Here is a 26,640-nt window from a genome sequence, read left to right on the forward strand (position 1 = left end):
CCCATCCCATCGGTTTCCCCCCCCCCCCGCCCCCGCGCTCCTACGTGCGCCTCCGCTGGCGGCTCCTGAATCATCGGGGGCTCCGGGTCACATGCGCCCGCCCGGCCCTATCCGCGCCTCCCCCGCCCGCCGCCCGGGCTCCGCAGCCACCGCCACCGCCACTCCCGCTCTCTCTGCGCCGCCACCGCCACCACTGCCAGCGCCACCGACAGCGCCACCGCCACAGGCTGGGTCTGCAGCCCCGAGGTGAAGCCCCGGCCGAGCCCCGCGCCCCTCCGGCCCCCTCCCCTCGCCGCCGCGCCCCCGCCCCTCTCCCCGGGCCTCGCGCATCCCTCGCCCCGCGGCGCTGCGCACCTGCTCCGCCACCCGCGCCCCCCAGGCACCTCCTTCCCCAGCCTTCCCGTACCGCTCGTCTCGGTTTCAGGCTGTCGCCCCCTCCTCATTCGCGCGCCAGGCCTCTCCGCACCTGTGTCTAACTGCGCCTTTCTCCACCCTGTCTGCCCCCTCCCCATGCCCCTTTTCGCCTCCGGTTCTGTCGATGATAAGGTTTCGCGGTCTCCTCGGGCTGTGCATTTTTACCCTGGCACGTCCTTTGGCTTTGCATCGGGGAAATGTCTTTCTCACCCTTCCTCGGCATCCGCAGACTTCCTCTAGACGCCCCTCTCCCACTCCTCTCCCGCATCGCCCACTCCGGTTACAGTGTTTCCACTGCACCGGGGAGGGATGGGAAGAAGGGAGAATTTGTCTAGGGGCCGGGGGAGGACCGGCCCAGCTGTGCCTCTCCCCACGGGTCTCTCTTCGTCCTCCTCCCTCCCCACGGCAACCCCCAGAGACTGAGGACCCTCTCCACAGACTTCTCTACTGTACATCTCTCGGGAAGAGGAGGGACATAAATTGGAGGGAGATTGGGACCTTGGAGTGGGGGTTGGAGCGTTAGATTGGGGGGGATGGGGGCTCGGGAGGAGAGGCCTCCCGCTGCCCATGCGACCCATGCTCTTCTGGGCTCCAAGGAGAAATGCAGACCTAGCAGCCGGACCGCCCTGAGGAGATCTGGGGGAACCCCACCAGCCGGCTGCTGAGGGGGCGAGGGAACCACTGCCGTGCCCCTCCCCTCCTCACTGCGGAGTCCTCCCATCTCGTTTTTGATCCTACCCCGCCCCCCACTGCAGTGACCTCCCCTTCCTCACTGCATTGACCTTCTCCTCTCCCCACGGGCGGGAGGGATCCCTTCTACAGCCGACGACTGCAGCCAGCTCCTCGCCACCCCCCACCCAGTGCGGTAACCTCTTTCCCATCCCTCTCAGCCTCCCAGCCTTTGGCCCCTCCCACTGGTCTCAGGCTCCACCCCTCTAAGCCTCTTACCTTTCTCCTTCCTTTCCTTCCACCCAAGGAGATCCCAGCCATCATGTCCATAGAGAAGATCTGGGCCCGGGAGATCCTGGACTCCCGTGGGAATCCCACGGTGGAGGTGGATCTCTACACTGCCAAAGGTAGTGGGCAGGGCCTTCCCACAGCCCCCATGCTGGCTTTGCCCTCGCCTGGCATGGGAGGCTCCCTGGGGACTCCCAGTGGGGATGGGGTGCTGGGCCAGGCTAACGAGCCTGGAGCGGGGCGGGGTGGGTCCTCCTTGTCCCAGGGAGCCAGGATAGGCCGATCTCTGTGTGCTGGTTTAGTGTGTGATACACCCTGCCTCTGCCCTCTGTGTTCACCGTGTGTGCGTGTGTGTGCGTGCACCATGTGTGCTGCCTGCATAGCTTCATTTCTGTGGGTTCCCACTTGCGCCTGTGGGACCTCAGTTGGGTGGATGAGGAGGCCACTGCTTGTGCATCCGCCTCCGTGCGTGTGTCCGGGTCGGGGGGCGGGGGGTTGTTAAGGAGCGCTGTGGGAAGAAGGCTGGATGCGGCTGCAGGGGCGTAGAGCTGGAAGGCTGAAGAATCCCTGGTCCCTGTGGTGTCGTCTCTCTCCATCCTCATTCCACGTTCCCCTCCCAGGGCTTTTCCGGGCTGCGGTGCCCAGTGGAGCCTCCACTGGTATCTATGAGGCCCTGGAGCTAAGGGATGGGGACAAACAGCGTTACTTAGGCAAAGGTGAGGCCCTTTGTCTTTTCCCGGCTCTCCCATCCCTCCACTGGGGACCTCACACCAGTCCCCAGCCCTCTTCCTGCATGCCTTCCCCCCACCTTTTCTCTTCTGGCCCCTCCTGGCCTGAGCCGGCCTGACCTCTCCACCTCTCCTTAGGTGTCCTGAAGGCAGTGGACCACATCAACACCACCATCGCCCCGGCCCTCATCAGCTCAGTGAGGCCCGCTCTTTGCTGGGGGTGGGGACCAGGGTCCTGGAAGGAACCCTGGATTAGGGGAGGATGAAGAAGAGGGAGAAAGGGCCACCTCTTGGGAATCATGGTTACCGGGGAAGGATGCCCCCTGCTCCCATGGAGCTTCAGGTCCCCTAATCCAGACAGGCCGCTGTTGCAGGAACCTGGTTGGACCCTGGCTAGATGTGAGCCTGTGTGTGGATGTAGGAGGCCCTCTGGCTTAGGGTCCAGCCTTCATCCTGGCTTTGGGTGATGGAGGCTCTGCTCACAGGGTCTCTCTGTGGTGGAACAAGAGAAGCTGGACAACCTGATGTTGGACTTGGACGGGACAGAGAACAAGTGTAAGCAGCGGCTGGGAGAGAGTGGGGGTGGGGAGGGAACTCACGGAGCAGATGGAGAACTGAGGGGCCAGCGCTGTGGGGGGCTTCTTAGCAAGGATGACCTGGGACTTCCCTGGAGGTCCAGTGGTTAGGACTCTGTGCATGAGCTTCCGCTGCAGGGGGCACGGGTACGATCCCTGGTCAGATCCTGCATGCCACGAGGTGTGGCCAAAAAAAAAAAAAAAAAAAGAGAAGGATGACCCGAGGAGGAGTAGCCCTCCAAGAAACCATGAGTTTAACGCCAGTGGGAGGGAGTGACATTAGACAGAAGGGAGAACTTTGCAGCATAAGGAGGGGGGAGTTGGTGGCAGATAGTCTGTGGTCTCAGGGATGTTTAGCAATAGTGCCGCTCTCTGCCCTTTCCAATCACCTCCCCTTGACACCCCCCACTATTTTCAGGAGAGGATGCATGAGGTGTTGCAGGAGTGCAGAGGGAGGAGGGGGGGGTCTCCTTTACCGGCTCCTTTTGGGGAGTATAGGTGGAGGCGAGGCCTGGAAGGGGAAGGGGACGTGTTTGCTCAGTGTCTTCCTCTGTAATCTCCCAGCCAAGTTTGGGGCCAATGCCATCCTGGGTGTGTCCCTGGCCGTGTGTAAGGCAGGGGCGGCCGAGCAGGAATTGCCCCTCTACCGCCACATTGCTCAGCTGGCCGGGAACTCAGACCTCATCCTGCCTGTGCCGGTGAGACTAGACCTGCCCCTCCCAGGGGTGGGTGGGGAGGGAGTATGAAGCCTCCTGAGGACCGATGGGAGGAAACTGATGGGGCGCAGCTAAAGAGAAAGGATGGGGACGGGGGACTCTGAGTCCAGGAAGCTGGAGGAAGTTTGGGATTTTGGGTTGACACTCCCAGGGGTGGAGAGGGAAGTGCTCTGTGACTTTTCTTTCCTCCTGTGGCTCCCAGGCCTTCAACGTGATCAATGGGGGCTCCCATGCTGGGAACAAGCTGGCCATGCAGGAGTTTATGATCCTCCCAGTGGGCGCCGAGAGCTTTCGGGATGCCATGCGACTCGGGGCGGAGGTCTATCACACACTCAAGGGTGTCATCAAGGACAAGTATGGCAAGGATGCCACCAACGTGGGAGACGAAGGTGGCTTTGCCCCCAATATCCTGGAGAACAGTGAAGGTGAGGCCAGGAGCCCCACTCCTAGCTCTGAGCCTCACTCCATCCCGGGACATCAGGAAGGGCCACACATTTCACCAAGTCCCGAGGAGGCTGCGTGAGGGTCCCTGAGCTAATTCCAAGAGGTTCCAGTCCTCGGAGTGGGTGCCAGAGGGCCTAACAAATTCCCAGGCAGGCCTAAGGGGACATTCTTTATCCACCCAGCCAGATCTGCTAGCATCTGCAAGTTCCCACTGGAGCCCCTGGGGATGCTGGGAGATGGTCTAGGTGACCTGTGGGATCCATCCCCACCTTTAACTCCGATGGATCCTCAGTTTGATGAGATACACCATACTCCAGGGAATCCACTCCAAATCTATCCCACTCCCACCCCAACCTCTTAGACTTCTAGGATTTCTAGTCTTTCTCTGCCCTGGTAGAAACCTTATAGTGAAGAGAAACTCTACAGGCAGGTAGTGGCTAAGAGTTAACTTTCTGGGGCCACATTGCCTGGATTTGAACCTTGACTTGAAGAGTTACTGGCTGGTGATCTTGCTCACTTAACTTCTCTGTGCTTGTCTTTCTCGTCTGTAAAATGGGAATAACAACAGTATCTACCTCTTAGCATCATGGTGAGGATTAAATGAGATCATATGTGTAAGTGCTTAGGTGACATAGTTAAACCCTCAATAAATTATAGCTATTTAAAACAAAACAAACAAACAAAAAAACAAAACTATGGGACTTCCCTGGTGGTCCAGTGGTTAAGAGTCCACGCTTCCAATGCAGGGGCTGCGGTTCGATCCCTGGTCGGGGAACCAAGATCCCACACACCGTGCGGTGCGGCCAAAACAAAAACAAAAAAAAACTATTATTAACACAATTCCATTCCTCTGCCTTTCTAAAAGGTGGCCTGCTCGTCGCAGACCTGGGAATAACCCCACAACAACCTTAACCAGACCTCTCCCTAGCAACAGCCCTCCACTTCTGTTCTGAATTTCTTTCTTTCTCTCACTCCTCCTCGCCCATTGTATTCCATCCCCAGCCTTGGAGCTGGTGAAGGAAGCCATTGACAAGGCTGGCTACACAGAAAAGATCGTCATTGGCATGGATGTCGCCGCCTCGGAGTTTTATCGTGATGGCAAATACGACTTGGACTTCAAGTCTCCCGCTAATCCTTCCCGATACATCACTGGGGACCAGCTGGGGGCCCTCTACCAGGACTTTGTCAGGGACTATCCTGGTGAGAGCAAGGGCTGTGGCAGGGGGAGGGCAGGGGGCAGGCAGGGATGTGTTGGGGACAACTCTGGACCTTACGGGGGGGTGCTGACCCGGGTGCCAGGGAGAGATGTCCTGAGAAGAACCTGAGAACCAGGGATGGGGTGAAGGAGCCTCCTGCAGAGGCTGGGCTTTGGATGTCGTGCAAGTGTGCAGGTACATGTGGTGAATCTGTTCCGTCTGCTTTGGACCCTGATTAAAGTCATGATCTCTGAAGCTGCTGGGATCAGGGGGCGGGTTTGGGAGGAACCAGGCATGGTGAGAGGGTGACTGGAACTAGCACAGTTCAGGATCTCTGGTTGATAAAACTGGATGCTGGGGAATTCCCTGGCGGTCCAGTGGTTAGGACTCTGCGCTTTCACTGCCGAGGGCACGGGTTCAATCCCTGGTCAGGGAACTAAGATCCCATAAGCCACCAGTGTGGCAAAAAACAAAACAAAACAAAACAACAACAAAGAAAACTGGATGCTGAATGGAGCTGCACGTGACGTGGATGAGGAGGTGCTGAATCACCCTCTCTAGGTCCCCCAGTGGCTTTTACCCCTGGATGGAGGCAGTTGGTTTCCGGTTCCTGAGACAGAGCGAGAGAAAATAGACATAAATTGCAGAATGAAGTTTTTAGAATAGCAATGAGGAAGGGCTTCCTGGTAGAAAATGGGAAAATACAAAGATAGGTTGTGAGAAAGTTTCTAAACTCTTGTTTTTTGAAAGGTTTTATGAAAGAATCAAGAAGCAGTGAGGGCAGGCTTATTTCAGGGGAAGTAGGGGTGAGGAGGCTGAGTTGGCCGGGGGGTCTGATCTGTCCATTCAGGGAATCTAAGCAGGGTGTTCCTGCCTGACTCAGAGCTTCCTCATCGCTCTCCCAACAGTGGTCTCCATCGAGGACCCCTTTGACCAGGACGACTGGGCTGCCTGGTCCAAGTTCACAGCCAACGTGGGGATCCAGATTGTGGGTGATGACCTGACAGTGACCAACCCAAAGCGAATCGAGCGGGCCGTGGAGGAGAAGGCCTGCAACTGTCTGCTGCTGAAGGTCAACCAGATCGGTTCGGTCACCGAAGCCATCCAAGCGTGAGTGCCTCGCGTCCCTGACTCAGCCCGTTTCTGCAGGATGCCTCTCACCAGTGCTCCCAGCCCAGTCTTGGCCACAAGTGCTGAAGGGGGCAGGGAACCTGGAGTCACTTTCACGGCTCTCCTGGTTCTGCTCCCTCCGCCCAGATTCCCTGCTCCCCTCCCGGACAGCTTCCCTCCAGATGTTTCTTGACCAACATAGGGGATAAGAAGAGGGTGTGGGCGTGAGGGGCTGGGGCTCAGTGCTGCTGTACGGATGCAGGTGCAAGCTGGCCCAGGAGAATGGCTGGGGGGTCATGGTGAGTCACCGCTCGGGAGAGACTGAGGACACGTTCATTGCGGACCTGGTGGTAGGGCTGTGCACAGGCCAGGTGAGCACCAGGGAGCCCTTTGTGCAATTGGTGGGTTCTAGGCTCAGGTGGCTCTGTCCTTCCAGGTGTTTGCGGGTGTTGGGGGAATTTCAAGGGAGTATAAGTTTTCTTTCACGGGGCAAAGGGCGGCCACTGAGCTGCTTATCTTTCGGGGTGTTTCAGATCAAGACTGGTGCCCCATGCCGTTCTGAGCGTCTGGCTAAGTACAACCAGCTCATGAGGTGAGGGAACCCGAGGAATGGAAGCCCAGGACCCAGGGGGTTATAAGCTGTGTTTCTCCACCATTTCATCTCCAGTGCCTGGGGCCTGGAGAACAAACAGTAGGCATCCAGAAAATACTTGTTTTTGATTGATGGGCTTACAGATGGCCTGACTGACGGCCCATGGAAAGCCAGGGAATGCCCTCACTCAGGCCAGGACCCGGGAGCAGGTGGTGCGAGGGGCTTGGAGGATGGCGGCCCCATGGGAAGGGGGGTGCGGTCCTCCTGCTTCCCTGACTGTTTCCTTTCTGACTCACCTCTCTCAGAATCGAAGAAGAGCTGGGGGACGAAGCTCGCTTCGCTGGACATAATTTCCGCAATCCCAGCGTGCTGTGATCCCTCTACCTGCCTGGAGACTTGGAACCCCTCGCCCGTCCTCCTGGAACCTCTTCTTTCCGGTCCTGCTCGAAATTTCACCCCAGACACCCCGGCTGACCTGCTGCGCTGCTCCTTGGCTGGTCCAGCCCCTGCTGTCTCCGCTCTCGCCCACTCTGGGTTCTACACTCTCCACTCCTCCTTCCTTTCTCTTCTCCCTCCTCAAAAACTGGCCATGGACTGAGGATGTAAGGGCATCCACGGAAGACCGATCAGGGTCTGTGCTGGAGCGTCAGGGTTGGTTGTTGCGGTGTGTAGCGGGGCCACGTGTCATGTGTGCGTTGCGCCGGGTCTGTTCGTTTCCAGGTTGCCTATGAGGCAGGAACCGCGCAGTGCTGAGTGGAGGGGAGTGCTGGCTGCGTGCTCAGGCCTGGCCTAAGGCGCTGATATATTATTTATTCATTTATTTAATTTTCATTCATCCTATTAATGATTCACTTCCTCATAACTCCAGGGCCAGAAACTGGCCTGACTGGACGGGACCATGTGTCTGTATTTCATGTGACTGTAGATTCTGAGATGGCCTGGGGTGGGGGTCTTGCTGGAACGGGAAGGGTCCCAGAAAGGGGCCTCGATGAGGGTTCCTGTGTGCGTGCCAAGCCTTAACCGCAGCCTGGCTCGGTCCAGAGGTGGGGCTGTGTGCCCGGGGCTCCTCCCCTGTCCCTCTCTCCCCAGCCCGTTTCCCCCCTCGTTCGTTCTTCCTGCAGCTGCACCTGAGCACCGTCTCACTCCCCCGTGCCGTGTTCCACAGCTGCCAGCACCTCTGTGGCGTTGAAATGAGTACCACCATTAAAGTCTGAGTCACCGTGCATTACTGTGTCTGAGGAGTCTTACTCTCGTCCACACGAGGGGAGAGACGATGGAGCTCGTGGAAGTCGGTGAAACTGGATAGCAGAGCTGGGGAGGGCACAGAAAGAGGAAGAAACCCAACAAATAGGCCAGGAGGATGGCATTGCCTACCTCACCCTGGCCAGGTAGGGAGCACATTGCCCTGCCTTGTCAGCAGCAAGCCTGGCCCCAGGACCCAGGTGAATTAGGGGTTCTTAACCTGGGGTCCCAGAATTCCTAAAAGTATCAAAAATTGTGTGTGTATATGCATTTTTGGAGAAAGGGATCCAAAGGGTTTGCAGATTCACCAAGGGCCTTGACCAGAGAAGGGATAAAGCTGTGGGCTGGAGCAGCTCCGGTACTGGGCCTCTCCCAGACCAAGTCCTGGCTGCTTCTGGGATGGACCAGCACTGCCTGGGCAGCACCCCTTGCAAGGTGGGGACCCGGGGAGGACAGGATGGTACGAGGGAAGAATGGTACTGGGGGTACAGAAGCCTGAGGAAACAGCCTTCCAGTAAACTGGAGATTCAGGACCTGGGGTACTCAACGGGCCCCTCCCTGGGTCAGCCTGCGAGAAGGGTGCCAGTGTGTGGCTGGGGAGACGCACTATCACCCTGCAGCTCCAGCGGAGCCCCAGCATTGAGATGGGAACCCAGGAACAACCGGGGAGGAGGGGGGAGGGGGGAGGGGGAACCCCCTCCAGGGCTCGGATACCGGGATGGAGCCGGCAGGGTCTGGGGGAAGCTGCGGCCGCTAGAGGGAGTCAAGCTTCTGTAGGCTGTTGACTGCACTGGCTCCAGGGCGAGGGTGGGAGGAATTGCAAGGCTGCGCCCTCTGTGGGCCTCCCACTCTGTTTCTTCTCTGAGTTCTGGTCCTGGGCCCCCTCTGCCATCCTGCCCAGCTCCAGGACTGGAAGAGGATTCCCGTTCTGTATGGGCAGGACCCGTTTCTCTGCTTTTCTCCTCCTGTGTCGCTGACAACTCAGCCCTTTTCAGTCGAAGAGTTTCTTGCCCCGGCCTCTGTGCCTTTTCATTCCAGCGCGGGCATCTCAGCTTTCCCTTCTCTGCTGTCTCCTGGTGCCCCTTTCTGTTTCCCTTGGGGGCACACCGTACTTTTCTCTAGGGTCCATTATATCCATCTTTCTTCAGTAACTCCTGGTCGGAGCCACATTTCCTAACCTCTGCCCTTTCCTCCTTGCTAGGTCGCCTTCTCATGCCCCCCACACCCCAACCCCTCAGGTACTGGCTTGGATTGGGTTACAGCTAGCTCTGCCTGGGCCTCCCAGGCCCCTCTCTCCACTTTCCTTTTGTGCCGTTGCCTGGAGACGGGTGGGTCGTGGGGGACCGGGGCCAGAGAGGGAGCTGGGGTGAGGGATGGCGGTGGGGTGTGTGTGATGTTCCCTGAAGCTGAACTGTGAGCCCGGCCCTCAGGTAGGGGAGGAATTGGAGGGGGTAGGCCCTGGCTTCTCTTCTCACTCTCCTCATCCCATTTCTACCACTGCCTAAGTTTTTCTTTTAGGCTCAGATATGTCACCATCCTAGCCCATCCCTTAGTGGTTAAAAAAGGAGGGATAAGAGCTCGGCCTGGAAAGGAGCTGGGAAGAGCCTGGGCCAGGGCCCAGTGGGGGACTGAACTGAACAGTGCAGACAGGGAGGAAATGCAATGGAGGGGGGACCATGGGGAGAGGAGGAGTCTTGGAACAAAGTTGGGGGGTGGGGAGAAGGAGCTGGGGTTCTCCTAGGACACAGATGAAGGGAGTGGGCAGCGGGGGCGGGCAGGGTGGAGCTGTCTGGAAAGCCCTGAGGGATAAGGAAGGTGGGACTGGGGTAATAAAGTGAGTGCCAACCAGTTCAACAGTCTGAAGAGTGGTGATTCATTCCTAGGCCAGGGAAGCCTTCCTGCTCAGGTTCCCCGGTGCCGTAGAATCCATTTAGAGCTTCTGGGTATTCCTAGAACTTGGCTGAGCCTGGCCCAGGGAAATATGAGGCCAAATCTACTAGTTGCTACAGAGCCAAGCTCCTTCCTTCTCAGAAGGCTGGTGGGATCCTACCTTCAGGGCCCACCCTCGGCCTCTAGCTGGCGGGCTCACACACACACACCACCCCCAGCCCCAGCCCCAGCCCCAATCTGGAGCGCTATTGAGGGCTCCCAATCCAGACTCCGGCTCCAGCTCTTCCTGTTTCCCAGCCTGCCTCCCTCCCATTCTCTGGCCTTCCCAATCTCAGCTGCCAAAAATCACCCAGCGTCTTGGTGTCCTTTGTCCTGAGAGATGTTGCTGCTTGGTGTGGGGCAGGGAGAGAGCCCAGGAGACTCTGGGGGGTGGGGACCGGGGGTGCTGGCCTCCTGGCTGAAGACTGGGAGTGGCTGGGGACTGTCAGGGACACAGGCTGCCTGGAGAGGGGTCTGGGGTGGAACTGTCTCCACATTAGAATGATCGCGATGGGGGAACCTGGGCACCTGGGGTTGTTTCCACGTGGAGCCTAATCCCCACCGGACCCCTTCCCTGTAGCCCAAAGTACTGTGAGTGATGACTTCGAACAGATTTGAGAAGGAAAATGGAGCTGCTACCAGCCAGAGGGCCTGAGGATGGTGTCCCACTCCCATAAATGAACGCTCATGCACCCCCATTCCTACCATTTCCTTCTACTGCTTTCCCTTCCCATCTCCCCTAGCTTGTCCTCCCTATCACTGAATTTCCGTCCTCCTCCGCATGGCCACCAAAGGCCTTGTCTATCTTACATTTCTTTCTCATCTTCATTACCACTCCCTTCCACCCGCACTCCATTCTATCTACCTTGTCTTGCCAAATGAAACCCTCCTCAGCTCTTTTGGAACCCCCCTGCCCCCCCTGGAATCCAGCCATCCCCCCGCCCCATCTTCCACCTTCCTCTCCCACCCAGAACCCAGTCCCCTAGAATCTGCATCTGGTCCCACCGTCTCCATCCTTTCTTAAGGTTCCTCTTGCTTTCCCTTCTCTCTCCACATGACATCTCTAGACTTGTCATTCCCCCAAATTCTTATATTTGCTGTTCTTTCCCCAACACCAATCACCCCCAAACTCTTCACTCTCGTCCAGAAACCCCATCCTCCTGTGTATGTCTCCATCTTTTCAATTTCTTCCCCTCCTTATGACACCAAACTTCCATCCCATTCTCTCTCACAAATGCCCTCCCAAACCTCTTCTGCTACATGTCCGCCAAAGACGCTGTCACCCCAAGCTTCTTTCCCCTCCCCGTGTCACACACCTCACTGCCCCCGTGGCCCCCAAGAAGCTCAATCTCTCCAACCTAACTCCATTACCCCATCTCTGCCACAAACCCACAGGCTCCCCCCCTCACCTCTACCGCACACCCCTTGGCCCCCAAACTTCTCCAGCCTCCCTCATAACTGCCCATACAACCCACGGCCCCTCCTACCTAGACCTCTCCCGCGCCAGGCCCGCGGGCTCCCCGCATTCCGCCTGAGCGAACCCCTCCCCGCGCCCAGGCCCCCTCGGCCTCGGTCTCTGCCAACTCGCACGGCGCCTCCCCCTCTCCGGATCCCCCTCCCCCCCCTCGCCTCGCCGCTCGCCTCGCGCTCCCTCCCTAGCGGCTCCCTCCCGGCCCCTCTCTCCTCCGTTCCTCCGCGCTCCCTCCTTCTCCCTCTTCCTCCCTTCTCCCATCCCCCTCTCCCAAGCTCCCTCCCTTCGCCGTCCGCTTTCCTGTGCGAGTCGCCGGACGCGCAGCCCAGCCCGCTCGCCCGCAGCCCCGCGTCGGGCCGGGGCCTGGGGCCGGGACCCGTTTCGGGGGGACCGCCGGCCTCCGGGAGGGGCCAGGAGGGGGCGAGGGAGACGACCGCCCGGCAAGGGGCGGGGGCCGCGGGCGGAGGCCGCCTAGGGGGCCGGGGATCGCGCGAGTGCGGGCTGCGCGGGGCGGGCGCGGGCGGCGGGCGGCGGGTCGGAGCTGAGCGGAGCGCCAGCCGGGCCGCGGGGGCGGGCGGCGGCGCGGCGGGGGCGGGCTGCGCGGCCCGGGCGTTCCGGGTGGCCTGGGGAGGCGGCGGGCCTGGGGAGGGGCCGAGCGAGAGCGGGGATCGGGATTTGCTCCGGAGGCGGGCGGGCGATCCGGGCCAGGTGGGGTAGAAGGGGGGATGGGGGCCGCCCTCCGGGGGGGTCGGGGCTGCCGCCGCCGCCGTCGCGGCGGCGACTGAAGCCGGGAAGAGGAGAGGGGGGCGGGGGAGCGGCCGCCGCCGCCCCCCGGAGGCGCCGGAGCCCCGAATCCCGCTCGGAGCCAGCCAGCCGTCCCGAGCTACAACCAGGTAAGATCTGCCGCGGCCCGGGCCTCGGGCCCGCCCGGGTGCTGGCCCGCGGCTCCCCACCCCCACCCCTCGTAGTTCCCCCTCCCGCCGCCGCCGCCTCCATTTGTTATTTTCCCGATCCGGTCCCCCACTGCGGGCACTGCCTGGCCTGAGGCTGGGGGCTCAGGGGGTGGGGCCGGCCCCCGAGGAGGGATGGGGGCCAGGGTACCCGGAGGATCGGGAAGGTGGGGGGAGGTGGGAGGATCTCAGGAGGAGGGCTGATGGGGCAGGAGGGTAGCCAGGACCCTGGGACCCAAAGAGGAACCCCGAGGTGGAGGGTCGGCGGAGGAAAAATGGGATGCCCGTGAGGGGGCTTCGGGGCGAAGGCAAAAAGGAATGGAGAGATGGCAGCGAGGTGGGGCATGAGGACTCCAGGAAAAGCCCCAAAGGCCCAGAACCCGGGTTTCAGAGCCTGAGTTTCGGGGTGCTAGGTGTAGAAGGGAGTTGGGAAATGGGGAAGGGGTGTGGTAGGTGGGAAGAGAGGGATTGTAGCTGATGAGGGAGGAGAATGGAACCTGGGGAAACGGAGGCTCTGAGAGGGCCACCTTTGAGAAGAAGAACCCGGCGTGTTCCCGGTGGAAGTGGGAAAGTGATGCCTTTGTGACTCAATTTTCTTTCCCCTACCCCGGGTCACCTCTGACCTTGTTTTTCCAATCTCAGACACAGGTACTTCTTGGCGAGGGGCACACTGGGGCCCAGTAGTGTGGGTCCTCCTGCAACTGGTGAGGAGGAAGACTGGAACCCTGAAGGGAGAGTTAGGGAGCAAGGGTTTCTGGGAGGGTGGAAACAGAGGAGAGAATTGGGCAGTCTTATAGGCACTCCAAACAAGTTGTGACCCCCATCCTCAAATCCCCAGAGCACCCACTGCCCCTCTAGCTGTGGTTTCCTTAAGAGGGGGTGGATCTTCATTACTGTTTTGTGCTCAGAGATTTCCCTTTGTGCATGGACTTATTTCTACTGGGGTAGGTACTCTTAAGCTCCCTTCCCTGAGGGTGCTATAGGAGGACAGGAGTTGCTTTGGCAACTGTAGGGGGAGTTGCTGGCAGATGGACCCCTGGGATGGACTGTTGAGGGGCAGGTTCTGCCATTTTGTTGCCATGGCAATGATCCAGCGGGATGGCTAATAGTTGGGGGGTCAGAATCTTGACTGGGCCTTTGGCTATGCCCTTGGAACTCTTGGCTGGATTCTGGAGGATGTTTCTGGTGCTGCTCATGTAGAGGAGGTTCCCCAAGGGGTCCACCCCCTTCCATCCAGGAACAGGTAGACATATTACTTGCAGGTCATAGTTGTTTCTCTAAGACCCTCCCTTTAGGCATGGTGGGAGGATAGAAATGCTCCTGTTCCAAGTTATACCATCTTTTGGCAGTTCATTATTAGGGACTTTTTGTATAGTCTTTTTGCTTCTTTGCACAGGTATTCTTCCATTTTCTTAAACTTGAGTCTTCCTTCCCAAGTATCCCTTTTCGTCTTTCCCAGACTATCCCCACAGTGACCGCTTCCCTCAGCTAACCTTGGACCTTCTGTTTCTCTGACCTTGTAGGAATGGCTGGGCTCTCCATGCCCATCCCAGGTGAGGGTGGCCCAGGGGAGAGGGCTGTGGAACAGCCTGGTGTAGTGGAAATACTCCAGAACAGGAGCCGGGAGACCTGGGTCTAGTCCTGGCTGTACCTCTAACTAACTGTGACCTTGGGCAAGTCACTTCTCTTTCTTTGAGCCTCAGCTTCATTGTCAGATGAAGGGATTATAGATAAGATGATATCTGAGGCCCCTCTGACCATTGTAGATTCTAAGGCTTAGGCCAGTGCCTTGTTATCTGCTGGTCTGGGCTGCACTGTTATCTAGGACTGGTTTGTGAGTCTGGCAGGTCTGGAATGATGGTGGAGGCTGGGCCAAAGATCCTGGAATTCACCCTGCAAGCCCATCCTAGAAAGCCTTGTGCCTCGAGTGTATTCCTTCAGACAGCCTCCTCAGATTTCTCCCTTAATTTCTTTTCTTGTTCTTACTTAGAGACTCTTTCCCTATTTTTCATGTTTTCACCTCCGCAATCTGGCCTTTATCCTTTTGCTTTTGCAGTAAGGTGCTGAAAGGTGAATGTGCTTAGTGTTTTGCAGACACATAGTAGGTGCTTATAGATAGATTGGAGTTACAGTGACCAGCTACTAGGACAGGAAGGAGGGTAGCTCAGCTTGTTGGTGCTAAAACATGCTCCAGGTTCTGGAATGTATATATAACCCAACCCTACCTCCTTCTCTCTCCTGCCACTCCTCCCCAGGGTCACCTACCCTTTTATGACTGCTTTTCTCCTTCAGAGCTACTCATTGCTAATTTTATCAGATTTTAACTGATTAAAGAAGTTGAGGTGGGGGAGGGCCACGCGAGGCTTGCTCTGTTCTTCAGGTACATCCCTGCCTTTCTCTGACCTTTTGGATCCCCTGACTCTCACCAACCATGAACAGGTTCTGTGATAGGAAGGAGAGATGAGCACCCCCCTTTAAGGGGCTGGCAAAGACACACCAGTCACAGTCATCTCTCTTGTGCTTTTGTTAGGATTGTTTTCCCCTTTTGTTATGTTGGGTTTTGTTCTTTGGCTTTTTGGGGGGGTTGACAGTATTTGAAAACCAATTCACACAACAACTCAAAAATGTGGTAATAGTTGTAATGGAAGAGAAATGGCTGGTGTACTGGGCAGAGCATCAGCTGTAAGTTCAGAAGACAGCGGGCTCCGTCCCAGCTATTTTGGGACTCTAAGTAAGTAAATTGTTATTAAGTTTCCTGGAAAGGTTAGGCTCACCCCTCACTGCATCCCTCAGTAGGGTTCAGTGGAGGTGAGTGAGAGGTATTTACTCTGTATTCCTTGGGAAAAATATGCTACAGAATCTAGAAAGGCTATTTCCCTAGCCAGGCCTCCTAACTAACTCAGAATAGGTGGCTAAGCCTACTCCATTTCCACTGAGGCCAGCAGCACTTCATTCGAGAAGACCTACTGAAGTTAGTGGGTTTAAAGGTCAGTAGCAAGAACAGACCAGAACACCCATACATATATGACATCTGTGGGGAATACAGAAAGGAAGAAAACAGTAAGAAGATATCATTTTTGTTCTTAAAAGATCTTACGGTTAGTAATATGGAGAGATGTGACACTTAGCAAGAAATACAAACAAGTGCAAATGAAAATTGCTGGCTATGTAGATAGAGATATGTAGATAGGCCGTGAGGAGGTATGAGTCCCTGTCTAAGCCAGGTGGGAAGATAGGCTTACAAATGTGTACATTTGTCTTGTTTACCCACTGATGTTCACTGATTTGGTTGGTAGAGTGAGAGCCTTGACTTTTCCTCTAGCCTTAGGGAACGCAAGCCCTAGAGCAGGGGTCTTATGAGAGTCTCAGAATTGAAGTTCTGCACTTTGGGGATACCTAGGTTTGGTCTTGGGCTTGGTCGGGCTGTGTGCCTTTGCATTGTAGAATGGGACATTGTTCTCCCAGCTACTCTGATGTGAAAAAAGTTTCTTTTCATATCTCTGGAACTGATCTAGGCCTTCTGAGAATTCTCCCCACCAACTTCTGATGAGAGTACAGCTAAGTACTGAAGAGCGAGCATGGGCTTTGAAGTCAGGGAGATGGGGCTTGATTCTGGGGCTGTCACTGGTTCCTCACTGTGTATTTCTCACACGAAGTTGGGCAAGTCACAGTCACAATCTTTGAGCCTCGGTTTCTTCACCTATATAATGGGGATAATAAGAATACCTCCTTTTCAGGGTTGGTTGTAAATATTAAATGAAATTGTACATGTAAGGGCTTGACGTAGAGAAGGTACTCCATAAATTAGCTAATACTTCAGCTACATTTCTTTATGCTCCTTTTAAAGGCTCTGTGGAATTCGTGTGCGTGCATCTATTTCCTAGGGATCATGAAGGGTGAAACAGTGTGATCTCCTGAACTGGGGTGCATAGGCACCTCGGCGTTTTCTGCCGTCCCACGAGATGAAAGGGAGGCTATTGCCGGCAGAGTTGCCCTCACAGGTAGCTGGGACGACCCATGGGCACGCCAGCAGTGTCTCATGGCTCGGCTGCTTACTCAGCCCCTTGACAGGCACAGTAGTGTCCCCTTCAGACCAGTGTTCCCCAGTTTGGAGACTCTGATGGTCTTTTTCCAACAGGCTTCACTGAAAACAGACCGTGTGAGTTCCAGGTGCCTGTACTGGAAACTTGGAGATCCTGCTTCCTAGGCCACAGCTGTGGGGAACTTAGGGCGAAGCAGATAAGTTTCTGTATTCAGCTGCCCAGGCGGAGGAGAATGGGGTCTCCACAGCCTGAAGAATGAAGACACGACAGAATAAAGACTCAGTGAGTAGGAGCTAAAATGAGAAACACGAAAGATCAGGGGCAGGGAAGCTTCTGGCCTGTCCCAGGGCCCAGCCCCGCCCCTGCCACCCAGCTCCACTCTTTCCTCCCTCTCTTCCACCGCCAGGCAGCACCTCCACCCCCCAGCAGATGAGCCTGGCTTTGAACCCCATCCCTCTGGGACACCCACTGGAGGGGAAGAATAGAAATAAGGCACATGATAAAGTGAGATGCAATGTAGAAAACGACATTATCTGCTTGCTTCCTTCTCCCTCAGATGTCAATGAGGAGTGGACGGAAGAAAGAGGCCCCTGGGCCCCGGGAAGAACTGAGATCGAGGGGCCGGGCCTCCCCTGGAGGGGTCAGCACGTCCAGCAGCGATGGCAAAGCCGAGAAGTCTAGGCAGACGGCCAAGGTATTCTGTCCCCATGTCCTGCAACAGGATGCTCAGGCACCAGGGCTGATGGTGTGTATGTGTGTTGGGGAGAACTTCCTGTCTGGCTGAGGGTACTGGTGGAGCTCGGGAGGTATAGGACAGGAATTTTCTTTCTCTCTAACAGAAGGCCCGAGTAGAGGAAGCCTCCACCCCCAAGGTCAGCAAGCAGGGCCGGAGTGAGGAGATCTCGGAGAGTGAAAGTGAGGAGACCAACGCGCCAAAAAAGACCAAAACTGAGGTGGGAGACCCTTGCAGCCATCCTGACCCATTTTCTGACCATTCTTTCACCCAAACTTCCTTTTGCTCACAGTTCTTATTTTAGTTTTGCCTGGAATATGAGAGGAAAGTCTTATCCTCGTGCTTATTAAAGTAGCCTATGTGTCAGTCAGATCTGCAGGGCTTTGGCCAGACTGTCAGATGATCAGGCAGGGCCAGAAGGGGACTGGAAGAGTGTGGGATTCTAGCCTCTCCTCTTCTAGGTGCTTTCGTGCAGGGGCTGGGGAGGAGATCCAGGCTGAGGGGTCTCAGTGGAAGGAACAAATAAATCATAAGGAGCATGCAGAAGTGGCCTTTTTAAGAACCAGTGGTTTCCGGGATGTTTAGTTAAAGGGGTAGATGAGATGAGAGGATGGCAGATGGGCTGGTGGAAGACAGGGATTTGGGTTCAGCTGTGGATTGGGAGAAGGTGCTAGAGACGGACACTTGAGGAGGGAACTCAGACGGCTGCTGGGGAGCAGCAGAGACTGTGGGGGGAGTGGGGGAATCCCGGATGGCAGGGAGGTGGGCTCGAGCAGGAGTACTCATCGCATCGTGGTGCAGTGGTGTGCTGTGAGCGGGAGGTTATTTTGTGCGAGGGAGGCCCCAAATCCAGAAGCAAGGAAGGAAAAGGAAAGGGAAAAATGGCCCTCCCTCTTCTCCAGCAGGAGCGCCCTCGGCCACAGTCTCCCTCGGATCTGGATAGTTTGGACGGGCGGAGCCTCAATGATGATGGCAGCAGCGACCCTAGGGATATCGACCAGGATAACCGAAGCACGTCCCCCAGCATCTACAGCCCTGGAAGTGTGGAGAATGACTCCGACTCGTCTTCTGGCCTGTCCCAGGGCCCAGCCCGCCCCTACCATCCACCTCCACTCTTTCCTCCCTCCCCTCCCCCTCCAGATAGCATCCCCCGACAGCCAGAGCCTGGCTTTGAATCCCATCCTGCTGGGACACCCACTGGGTATCATGCTCCCATGGAGCCTCCCACATCTCGAATGTTCCAGGCTCCTCCAGGGGCCCCTCCCCCTCATCCACAGCTCTATCCTGGGGGCGCTGGTGGAGGAGTTCTGTCTGGACCCCCAGTGGGCCCCAAGGGGGGAGGGGCTGCCGCTTCAGTGGGGGCCCCTAGTGGGGGTAAGCAGCACCCCCAGCCCCCCAACCCCATTTCAATATCAGGCTCTGGGGCTGGTGGTGCTCCCCCAACAAAGCCGCCCAACACCCCAGCTGGTGGAAACCTACCGTCTGCTCCACCACCAGCCACCTTCCCCCACGTGACACCAAACCTGCCTCCCCCGCCTGCCCTGAGACCCCTTAACAATGCCTCGGCCTCTCCTCCTGGCCTGGGGGCCCAGCCGCTAGCTGGGCATCTGCCCTCTCCCCATGCCATGGGGCAGGGTATGGGTGGACTTCCTCCCGGCCCAGAGAAGGGCCCCACTCTTGCTCCCTCACCCCACCCTTTGCCCCCTCCGTCCACCTCTTCTGCTCCCGCCCCGCCGATGAGGTATCCTTACTCGTCCTCCAGCAGCAGCTCTGCAGCAGCCTCCTCTTCCAGTTCTTCGGCCTCCGCCTCGGCCTCCCAGTACCCAGCTTCCCAGGCACTGCCCAGTTATCCCCACTCCTTCCCTCCCCCCACCAGCCTCTCCGTCTCCAATCAGCCACCCAAGTATACTCAGCCTTCTCTCCCGTCCCAAGCTGTCTGGAGCCAGGGTCCCCCCCCACCTCCTCCCTATGGCCGCCTCTTGGCCAACAGCAATGCCCACCCAGGCCCCCTCCCTCCTTCAGCTGGAGGCCAACCCACTGCCCACCCACCAGTCCCGACACATCACCACCACCACCAGCAACAGCAGCAGCAGCAGCATCATGGGGGATCTGCGCCGCCCCCACCCGGGGCATATCCTCACCCCCTGGAGAGCGGTAGCGCCCACCACGCACACCCCTATGCCATGTCTCCCTCCCTGGGGTCTCTGAGGCCCTACCCACCAGGGCCCGCACACCTGCCTCCACCTCACAGCCAGGTGGCCTACAGCCAAGCAGGTCCCAGCGGCCCCCCAGCCTCTTCCTCTTCCAATGCCTCTTCCTCCTCTCAAGGGTCCTACCCGTGTTCACACCCCTCTCCTTCCCAGGGCCCCCAAGGGGCGCCCTACCCCTTCCCACCGGTGCCCCCGGTCACCACCTCCTCGTCTACGCTTTCCACGGTCATTGCCACAGTGGCTTCCTCGCCAGCAGGCTACAAGACAGCCTCCCCACCTGGGCCCCCACCGTATGGCAAGCGAGCCCCGTCCCCAGGGGCCTACAAGACAGCCACCCCGCCCGGATACAAGCCGGGGTCCCCGCCCTCCTTCCGAACGGGGACCCCACCGGGCTACCGAGGCGCCTCGCCGCCCGCAGGCCCAGGGACCTTCAAGCCGGGCTCGCCCACGGTGGGGCCCGGGCCGCTGCCGCCTCCGGGCCCCTCGGGCCTGTCATCCCTGCCACCACCGCCTGCGGTCCCCGCCTCAGGGCCGCCCCTGAGCGCCACGCAGATCAAACAGGAGCCGGCTGAGGAATATGAGGCCCCCGAGAGCCCGGCGCCCCCGGCCCGCAGCCCCTCGCCCCCTCCCAAGGTGGTAGACGTGCCCAGCCACGCCAGCCAGTCGGCCAGGTGAGCGGCGGCGGGGTTGGGGGGTGGCGGGCGCGGGACGGGCCTTGCGTTCGTTCGTGTGGTGCTTTTCAAAGTACTCCAGACCCTGGTCTCGGCCGCTGGTGCGGGGCCGCTCGCAGGGGCTGAGCGCGCGCTGCCTCCGCGCCCGGCAGGTTCAACAAACACCTGGACCGCGGCTTTAACTCGTGCGCGCGCAGCGATCTGTACTTCGTGCCGCTGGAGGGCTCCAAGCTGGCCAAGAAGCGAGCCGACCTGGTGGAGAAGGTGCGGCGCGAGGCCGAGCAGCGCGCGCGCGAAGAAAAGGAGCGCGAGCGCGAGCGGGAACGCGAGAAGGAGCGCGAGCGCGAAAAGGAGCGCGAGCTGGAACGCAGCGTGGTGAGTGCGTCACCGCGCGCTGCCTCCCGCCTCTGGCCCGCCCTCTACGCGACTCGGGGAGGCTCGAGGGGTGGGGATGGGGGTCATGCGCCACCTGTCGGAGAGGAGGAACCACTGCAGCCCAGGAAATGGAGACCAAAGGATTCCAGCGGGAGGAATTGCATCTCTGGGCTGGAGGAAGGCAAGCTCAGGTCAGAGTACCTGTGGATCGCAGGAAGAGCCACTAACCTACATAGGAAGAGAAGGGGCAGGGAAGTCCCTGGCAGGCTGAGTTCCAATAAGTTGAAGCTTTAGGTATTCAATGCTGAGACCTGAGCAGCTGAGGACCAGGACCAGCCACCTCTTTCCAACCTGCCTTTTTGACCCCGCTTCTCCGTTATCCCACAGAAGTTGGCTCAGGAGGGCCGTGCTCCAGTGGAGTGCCCATCTCTCGGCCCAGTGCCCCATCGCCCTCCGTTTGAGCCGGGCAGTGCTGTGGCTACAGTGCCCCCCTACCTGGGTCCCGACACTCCAGCCCTGCGCACCCTCAGTGAATACGCCCGGCCCCACGTCATGTCTCCTGGAAATCGCAACCATCCATTCTACGTGCCCCTGGGGGCAGTGGACCCGGGCCTCCTGGGTTACAATGTCCCGGCCCTGTACAGCAGTGACCCAGCAGCCCGGGAGAGGGAGCGGGAAGCCCGTGAACGAGACCTGCGTGACCGCCTCAAGCCTGGCTTCGAGGTGAAGCCTAGTGAGCTGGAACCCCTACACGGGGTCCCTGGGCCAGGCCTGGATCCCTTCCCCCGACACGGGGGCCTGGCTCTGCAGCCTGGCCCACCTGGCTTGCACCCTTTCCCCTTTCATCCGAGCCTGGGGCCCCTGGAGAGAGAACGTCTAGCGCTGGCAGCTGGGCCAGCCCTGCGGCCTGACATGTCCTACGCGGAGCGTCTGGCAGCTGAGAGGCAGCATGCAGAAAGGGTGGCTGCCCTGGGCAACGACCCGCTGGCCCGGCTGCAGATGCTCAACGTGACCCCCCATCACCACCAGCACTCCCACATCCACTCTCACCTGCACCTCCACCAGCAGGATGCCATCCATGCAGGTGAGACTCCTGCTTCCTTGCCCAGGCCCTTTGAGGCCACCTTGCCCCCCTGGCAAGTGATCGGGTGCTTCTGTTCCTCGGGCCAGGACTTCCCTCCCCACGTCTGGCCTGAGCCTCTCTCCTGAGATTGCTGCCCTGGTCTTTGCCTTCCCAGCCTGTCTCCTCCTGCCCCAGCCTTGCCACGGAGACCCTTCCTCACACCCCAGCCCTCTTCAGGTCTGGTGCCCGCCCACGATAGAGGCCCAAGGTGGAAACCTTTGAAGGAGCACGGTCTTCCTCCCCTCACAGCCCCTGTCTCTGAGCCCTTCACGTAACTATTTTCTTCTTCCTCTGGATTCAACTCTTGTTTCTTGCCATCTTCTCCCCTCCCTGGCAGAGGTGTTTCATATTCCTCTCTGCCTCTAGATCTGTGACCTTCTGGAAAGAGCCTTGGGGCTCTGGTTGTGGGATCACAGTTGACAACGAGCTTTACTCACTGTCTTTTCACCGCATTTCTTATTGTCAGAACACTGCCCCGTCTAGCCTCACAGTCACGTTCATTGCAGGCTCCTTGTGCTTTCTCTCTTTTAAGCTCCTCCCGTCTCATTTCCTAAACTTCCTATCCTCTTCCGTCTCCTCTCAACAGTCCACTCCTCCCTCCCTATTCCTCAGGTCCCTCTGACAACTGTAATCTCCTGTCCTCTGCCATATGTACATCCCTACTGCAGTAGGGTCTTGCCCTGTCCATCTCCCAGGCCCCTAGTTCCTCCATTGTGCCTCCCTGATCCACTGGATCTCCCAGTGTGTGATCGTCTACCTCTCGTCCCAGGCATGGATGCCTTCACCCAAATGCCTGGCTTTCCCCAAACCTCCCTCTGGTGACACCTTCCTCTTCTCTACCCTCCAGCCTCTGCCTCGGTGCACCCTCTCATTGACCCCCTGGCCTCAGGGTCTCACCTTACCCGGATCCCCTACCCAGCTGGGACCCTCCCCAACCCCCTTCTTCCTCACCCTCTGCACGAGAACGAAGTTCTTCGTCACCAGCTCTTTGGTAAGGATGGAGGTCTCGGGGTTGGGGAACGTCTCATGAGGGAAGGGCAGAAAGGAGGAAGTTAGGTGGTGGGATTGGCCTGGTTGGGCTTGGGGAGAGATGAGGAGGTGCCCAGAGGAGCTGGGAATGGGAGTAGGAGGGCTGAGGCCCTGCCCAAGAGAGGCACAGGTTTTAGGGCCAGGCTAAGAGGCCTGAATCCTAACCACCCCTGGTAACTTGCTGGACTGGCTGTCACCTAAGTTGATGAGTGGCAGTTCCTCTGTAGGTAAAGCGGCTGGCTACCTCAGTACGCCGTCAGTCATGTGGCCCCTGCCCTCCCTGCCCACAGCTGCTCCTTACCGGGACCTGCCAGCCTCCCTCTCTGCCCCGATGTCAGCAGCTCACCAGCTGCAGGCCATGCACGCGCAGTCCGCTGAGCTGCAGCGCTTGGCGCTCGAGCAGCAGCAGTGGCTGCACGCCCATCACCCGCTGCACAGTGTGCCGCTCCCTGCCCAGGAGGACTACTACAGGTACCGCAGGCCCTAGGCCAGCCGGAGGGGACGCAGCTCAGCCCGCCTGGGAAGGGGCGTGGCTCCCGTGGGAGGGGAACCCCTTCCCCACCATCCTCTGTGAGAGGGGCCGGGTCAGGATGGACCTCAGTCTCTCAGTCCCTGCTCTGCCCCCCTCTTCCCCCAGTCACCTGAAGAAGGAAAGCGACAAGCCGCTGTAGAACCTGCGATCGATCAAGAGAGCACCCGTGGCCCCTGCATCTGGACCCAGGAGGCCTCCCTCCCCGCCTGCCGCTCAGAGCGGAGGGGGGTGCCGCTCAGTCCCAGGGCCTGGGCCTCTGGGCAGAAGGAAGGAGGAAGGGACAGATGGAAGGCCAAGGCTCCTGTGGTGTGCGGAGGTGGGGAGGGGGCGGGGGTGAGGGCGGAAAGCGCACAGCATCTTGGACCAGGTCCCTCTCCCTTGGCCCCCGCCTTTCTCCCTCCCCCACGCCCCACCCCCGTGGCCACCGCCTCTCCCCCACCCCTTGGTGTGATTATTTCATCTGTTAGATGTGGCTGTTTTGCGTAGCATCGTGTGCCGCCCCTGCCCCTCCCCAGCCCCCGTGTGCGCGCCCCCCACTGCGATGTATGCCCCTCGCCCTTCCCCCACATTAATAATTTATATATATAAATATCTATATGACGCTCTTTAAAAAACATCCCGAACAAAACCAACCAAACAAAAACATCCTCACGACTCCCCAGGAAGATGTCTGTGGCTGTTTCTTTGTGGGCTACAGGGCGTGGGTTGGGGGCGTGGGTCTCTGCGCGGCGACGCCTCGAGAGAAAGCTGTGGGATCACCGGAGACTAGCCCGGAGGTGGGTGGGGCCCCTGGAGAGTTGCAGAGGGGACCTCGAAGAGCCCGGGGTCCTGGAGCCCTGGCTCTGCCCTAACGGGGTCCGTTATGGCAGAGTCTTGGCCTTCCTCCAAAGGCCGGCAAGTCAGGATGTTGGCGGCCTGGGACAGCTCTAGGGAACTACGCAGACTTGGGAGGCGTTTCTGCCACTGGTCCCACAGCTAGGGGCCACCAGAAACCTGCATCCTTTCCGTAGGATAGTTAGAAATGGTGTTGAAGCGGAGGTGCAGGGGGCGTGGCTGCAATAAGTTAAAGCGTTCAGAACTCAGGAGTCTTAACCACCCTATAGTTGGAGGACGGAGTGGGTGACAATTTCAAACGCCCAGAAGGGAAAGGAAATTAGAGGGCGTTAGCTTCCCCCCACCCCGCCCCAAGGCCATTTTCGGAAAGCGCGGGAGCTGCTTTAACGCCAAGCTTTTACTGCTGCGAATCCCTGTCTACGTTCTTAAAAATTAAAGGGGAGTGACTGGCTTCTTCCTCAGCCAATCGGCATCGAGTTATTTGCATAGGCCTGTACCAAACGTTCACAAACTCTAGAAAGGAATGATTTAAGAGAGTTCTTTTGAATAGTGTTTTCCCTTCTGAAAGTTGCAGTGTGCCCTGTTGCTTGTATAGCAGTAAAGAGTAGGAAATGCCAGTGGGAGCTCACCCTAACCAATAGTGGAGTTGGTGGACATGCCACCTTCTCTCCAGGGTGTGTCTCGGCAGTGTTACAGCTCTTTTAGAATTTGTCTAGTAGGTTTTCTGGTTTTCACCGGAAAACCCCCACCATACAGTTTGTTTCTAATAATAGAATGATTTTTGAGTGAGTGAGTATTAGAATCTTTAAGTTGCAAGCTTGTTTAGTTTTTTCATTACAAACTCGATACTGGGTGTTATGAGTGGAGAAATGGAGGTTGCACCGCGAGGTTTCCGGCTTCAGCTGATGCAGTTTCCCATCTGCCCCACCCGTTGGGAGAGCCGCTCTAGGAGACTGCTCGTTTCTCTTGGGCGTTTCCCTGGCTCCGTTGCACGTGCATCTTTTGTTCTATGGCGTCCGCCTCGGCTCAAGCTGCAGCGTTGAGTGCCGAGCAGGCCAAGGGTGAGAAACCGTCTAGTTGTCGGGTGGGCTTTCTGCTAGAAAAAGATGCGGGAGGAAGATCCGGGGCGAGAAACGTGGCTGCGTTTGCTGGGAAATGCGGGTGCGCGGTACCATACTCTCACTTAAGGGTCCTCGCTCTTAGAGAGAGTCGGAGGCCGAGCTATTCGGGTTACTATGGTTTCAGTCCGTTAAGTAATTTCCTGTCCTCTTCCTTGTGTTTTCGGCTGGGCCCGCCGGCCGTGCTCCGATGCCTACACGGGACTGTTTCCGGGGATGTGTCTGATGTACAGTGGTTCTGGCCGAGGTGATCCAGGCGTTCTCGGCCCCGGAGAACGCCGTGCGCATGGACGAGGCGCGGGACAACGCGTGCAACGACATGGGCAAGATGTTGCAATTCGTGCTGCCCGTTGCCACGCAGATTCAGCAGGAGGTTATCAAAGCTTATGGCTTCAGCTGCGACGGGGAAGGTGGGTCAGACGGGGGTTGAGGAGAGAGCGAGGGATCTTTTGGGGCTCTGAGCCGTCGTCCCCTTTCTCGCCACATGGCGGCAGCCACACTCTACCTGTATTCGTACTCGTGAACTTGAGCCAAGCGAAGTCTGAAGTGCGTTTTCTAGTTACCATTAATTATACTGTTATCCCATTTTAAGATGAGGAAACAGACTCTAGAAATAAACCAAGTGCTGGAGGTCACAGCCGAGCTGGACCTGAAACCCGTTCTGATGGCTTGTAGTGAAGTATCGGCATGACCGCACAGTTCTGTAGCCCCCTCTAAGGTGTTTCAGCTCATCTCTGTATGAGGGTTGGCAGTCAATTCCTTTGGTGAGATCAGGGTGTTCCCCAAGGGTGCTTATTGATTCAGCCCAGCTGGCCCATGGCCCTCCTGTGTCCTGGTTATAGACTGGTGATCTTGTGGGTGTGCATCCTTTGGGGTCTTGTGACTAAATTGCTAAAATGGTTCACCTGATGGTGGGAAGCATGCTTCGGGATATTTTCATTCACTGCATCCCATCTAGTTGTACCCCAGTGTAGACCAGGAAGTAGTTGATCCAACCACACAGGGCAGAGGCCTGCATGTGTCTTGTTTTGCAGACAGCTACCTGGGGCCAGAGCGAGGGTAGCCAGCGACTCGGGCTCAAGCTGCCTCCTCCTGCCATCTTGGGCACATCCATCTGCTGGGGGTGTGGATTGATGCTCCTGTTTCCCTTTGCAGGTGTCCTTAAGTTTGCCCGCTTGGTCAAGTCTTACGAGGCCCAGGATCCCGAGATTGCCAGCCTGTCGGGCAAGCTGAAGGCGCTGTTCCTGCCACCCATGACCCTGCCGCCCTACGGGCCTGCTTCGGGTGGCAGTGTGGCCGCCTCCTGAGGGTTGGCCCTCCCTTGGCACTGCTGGGGAAGGGAAGACCTTGGTGTTCCGGAAGATATAAATGTGCCTATGACTTAGCCTTGCCGTCTGTCTTTTGTGACCCTGACAACCTCTACGTCCTGGCCTGATGCGCTCTGCCTTGCAGGCTGCTCCATCTCCCGGTCCAGACCCTCCCCATGCTCCTGCTGGGCCCAACCAGCTCCAGGGCAGAGTGGGAGGAGGGGCCGGCTCCTCAACGCCCTGGGTTGGGGGGCCTGCACAGGGCAGCCCCGCCTCTGAGGAGTGGGGCTTCCTGGGCTTTTCCTGAGGCCCCTTGGCTTCTGCGTGCTGGGAGGCTCCCC

The 26,640-nt window shown here is 58.2% G+C and overlaps 4 protein-coding genes across 7 annotated transcripts; 3 read left to right on the forward strand and 1 right to left on the reverse strand.

Moving 5' to 3' along the window:
- Nucleotides 1-103: 103 nt before the first annotated feature.
- ENO2 (enolase 2) lies at nt 104-7,957 on the forward strand. Its single transcript, XM_082349223.1, has 12 exons — nt 104-246; nt 1,391-1,490; nt 1,992-2,087; nt 2,238-2,296; nt 2,585-2,654; nt 3,239-3,372; nt 3,593-3,815; nt 4,837-5,034; nt 5,939-6,140; nt 6,403-6,511; nt 6,674-6,732; nt 7,038-7,957. The coding sequence occupies exons 2-12, from the start codon at nt 1,406-1,408 to the stop codon at nt 7,105-7,107; spliced, it is 1,305 nt and encodes a 434-aa protein (XP_082205349.1). The 5' UTR covers nt 104-246; nt 1,391-1,405; the 3' UTR covers nt 7,108-7,957.
- On the reverse strand, nt 7,958-13,866 carry LOC309609662 (uncharacterized protein; the record flags this gene model as incomplete). The annotated part of the gene is made up of 4 exons (XM_082351365.1): nt 7,958-8,043; nt 11,391-12,410; nt 12,948-13,049; nt 13,818-13,866. 4 exons carry the CDS (start codon nt 13,864-13,866, stop codon nt 7,958-7,960), a joined length of 1,257 nt encoding a protein of 418 aa, XP_082207491.1.
- On the forward strand, nt 12,119-23,705 carry ATN1 (atrophin 1). Of its 4 annotated transcripts, none has more exons than XM_082349162.1 (10): nt 12,119-12,267; nt 16,463-16,649; nt 16,924-17,112; nt 17,207-17,320; nt 18,003-19,981; nt 20,134-20,356; nt 20,744-21,440; nt 22,327-22,470; nt 22,799-22,979; nt 23,146-23,705. In XM_082349162.1, the coding sequence occupies exons 2-10, from the start codon at nt 16,623-16,625 to the stop codon at nt 23,177-23,179; spliced, it is 3,588 nt and encodes a 1,195-aa protein (XP_082205288.1). In that variant the 5' UTR covers nt 12,119-12,267; nt 16,463-16,622; the 3' UTR covers nt 23,180-23,705. The 4 variants fall into 4 exon arrangements, with proteins under 4 accessions (XP_082205288.1, XP_082205289.1, XP_082205290.1 ...); XM_082349163.1 differs by having other exon boundaries at nt 18,006-19,981; XM_082349164.1 differs by having other exon boundaries at nt 16,924-17,061.
- A 684-nt stretch (nt 23,706-24,389) lies between these two features.
- Nucleotides 24,390-26,376, forward strand: LOC309608790 (protein C10). Its single transcript, XM_082349292.1, has 3 exons — nt 24,390-24,935; nt 25,226-25,402; nt 26,148-26,376. The coding sequence occupies exons 1-3, from the start codon at nt 24,884-24,886 to the stop codon at nt 26,297-26,299; spliced, it is 381 nt and encodes a 126-aa protein (XP_082205418.1). The 5' UTR covers nt 24,390-24,883; the 3' UTR covers nt 26,300-26,376.
- Nucleotides 26,377-26,640: the final 264 nt, after the last annotated feature.

Source organism: Balaenoptera borealis (genome assembly GCF_965194805.1).
Source record: "Balaenoptera borealis genome assembly, chromosome: 13".
In the NCBI taxonomy this organism is placed as follows: Eukaryota; Metazoa; Chordata; class Mammalia; order Artiodactyla; family Balaenopteridae; genus Balaenoptera; species Balaenoptera borealis.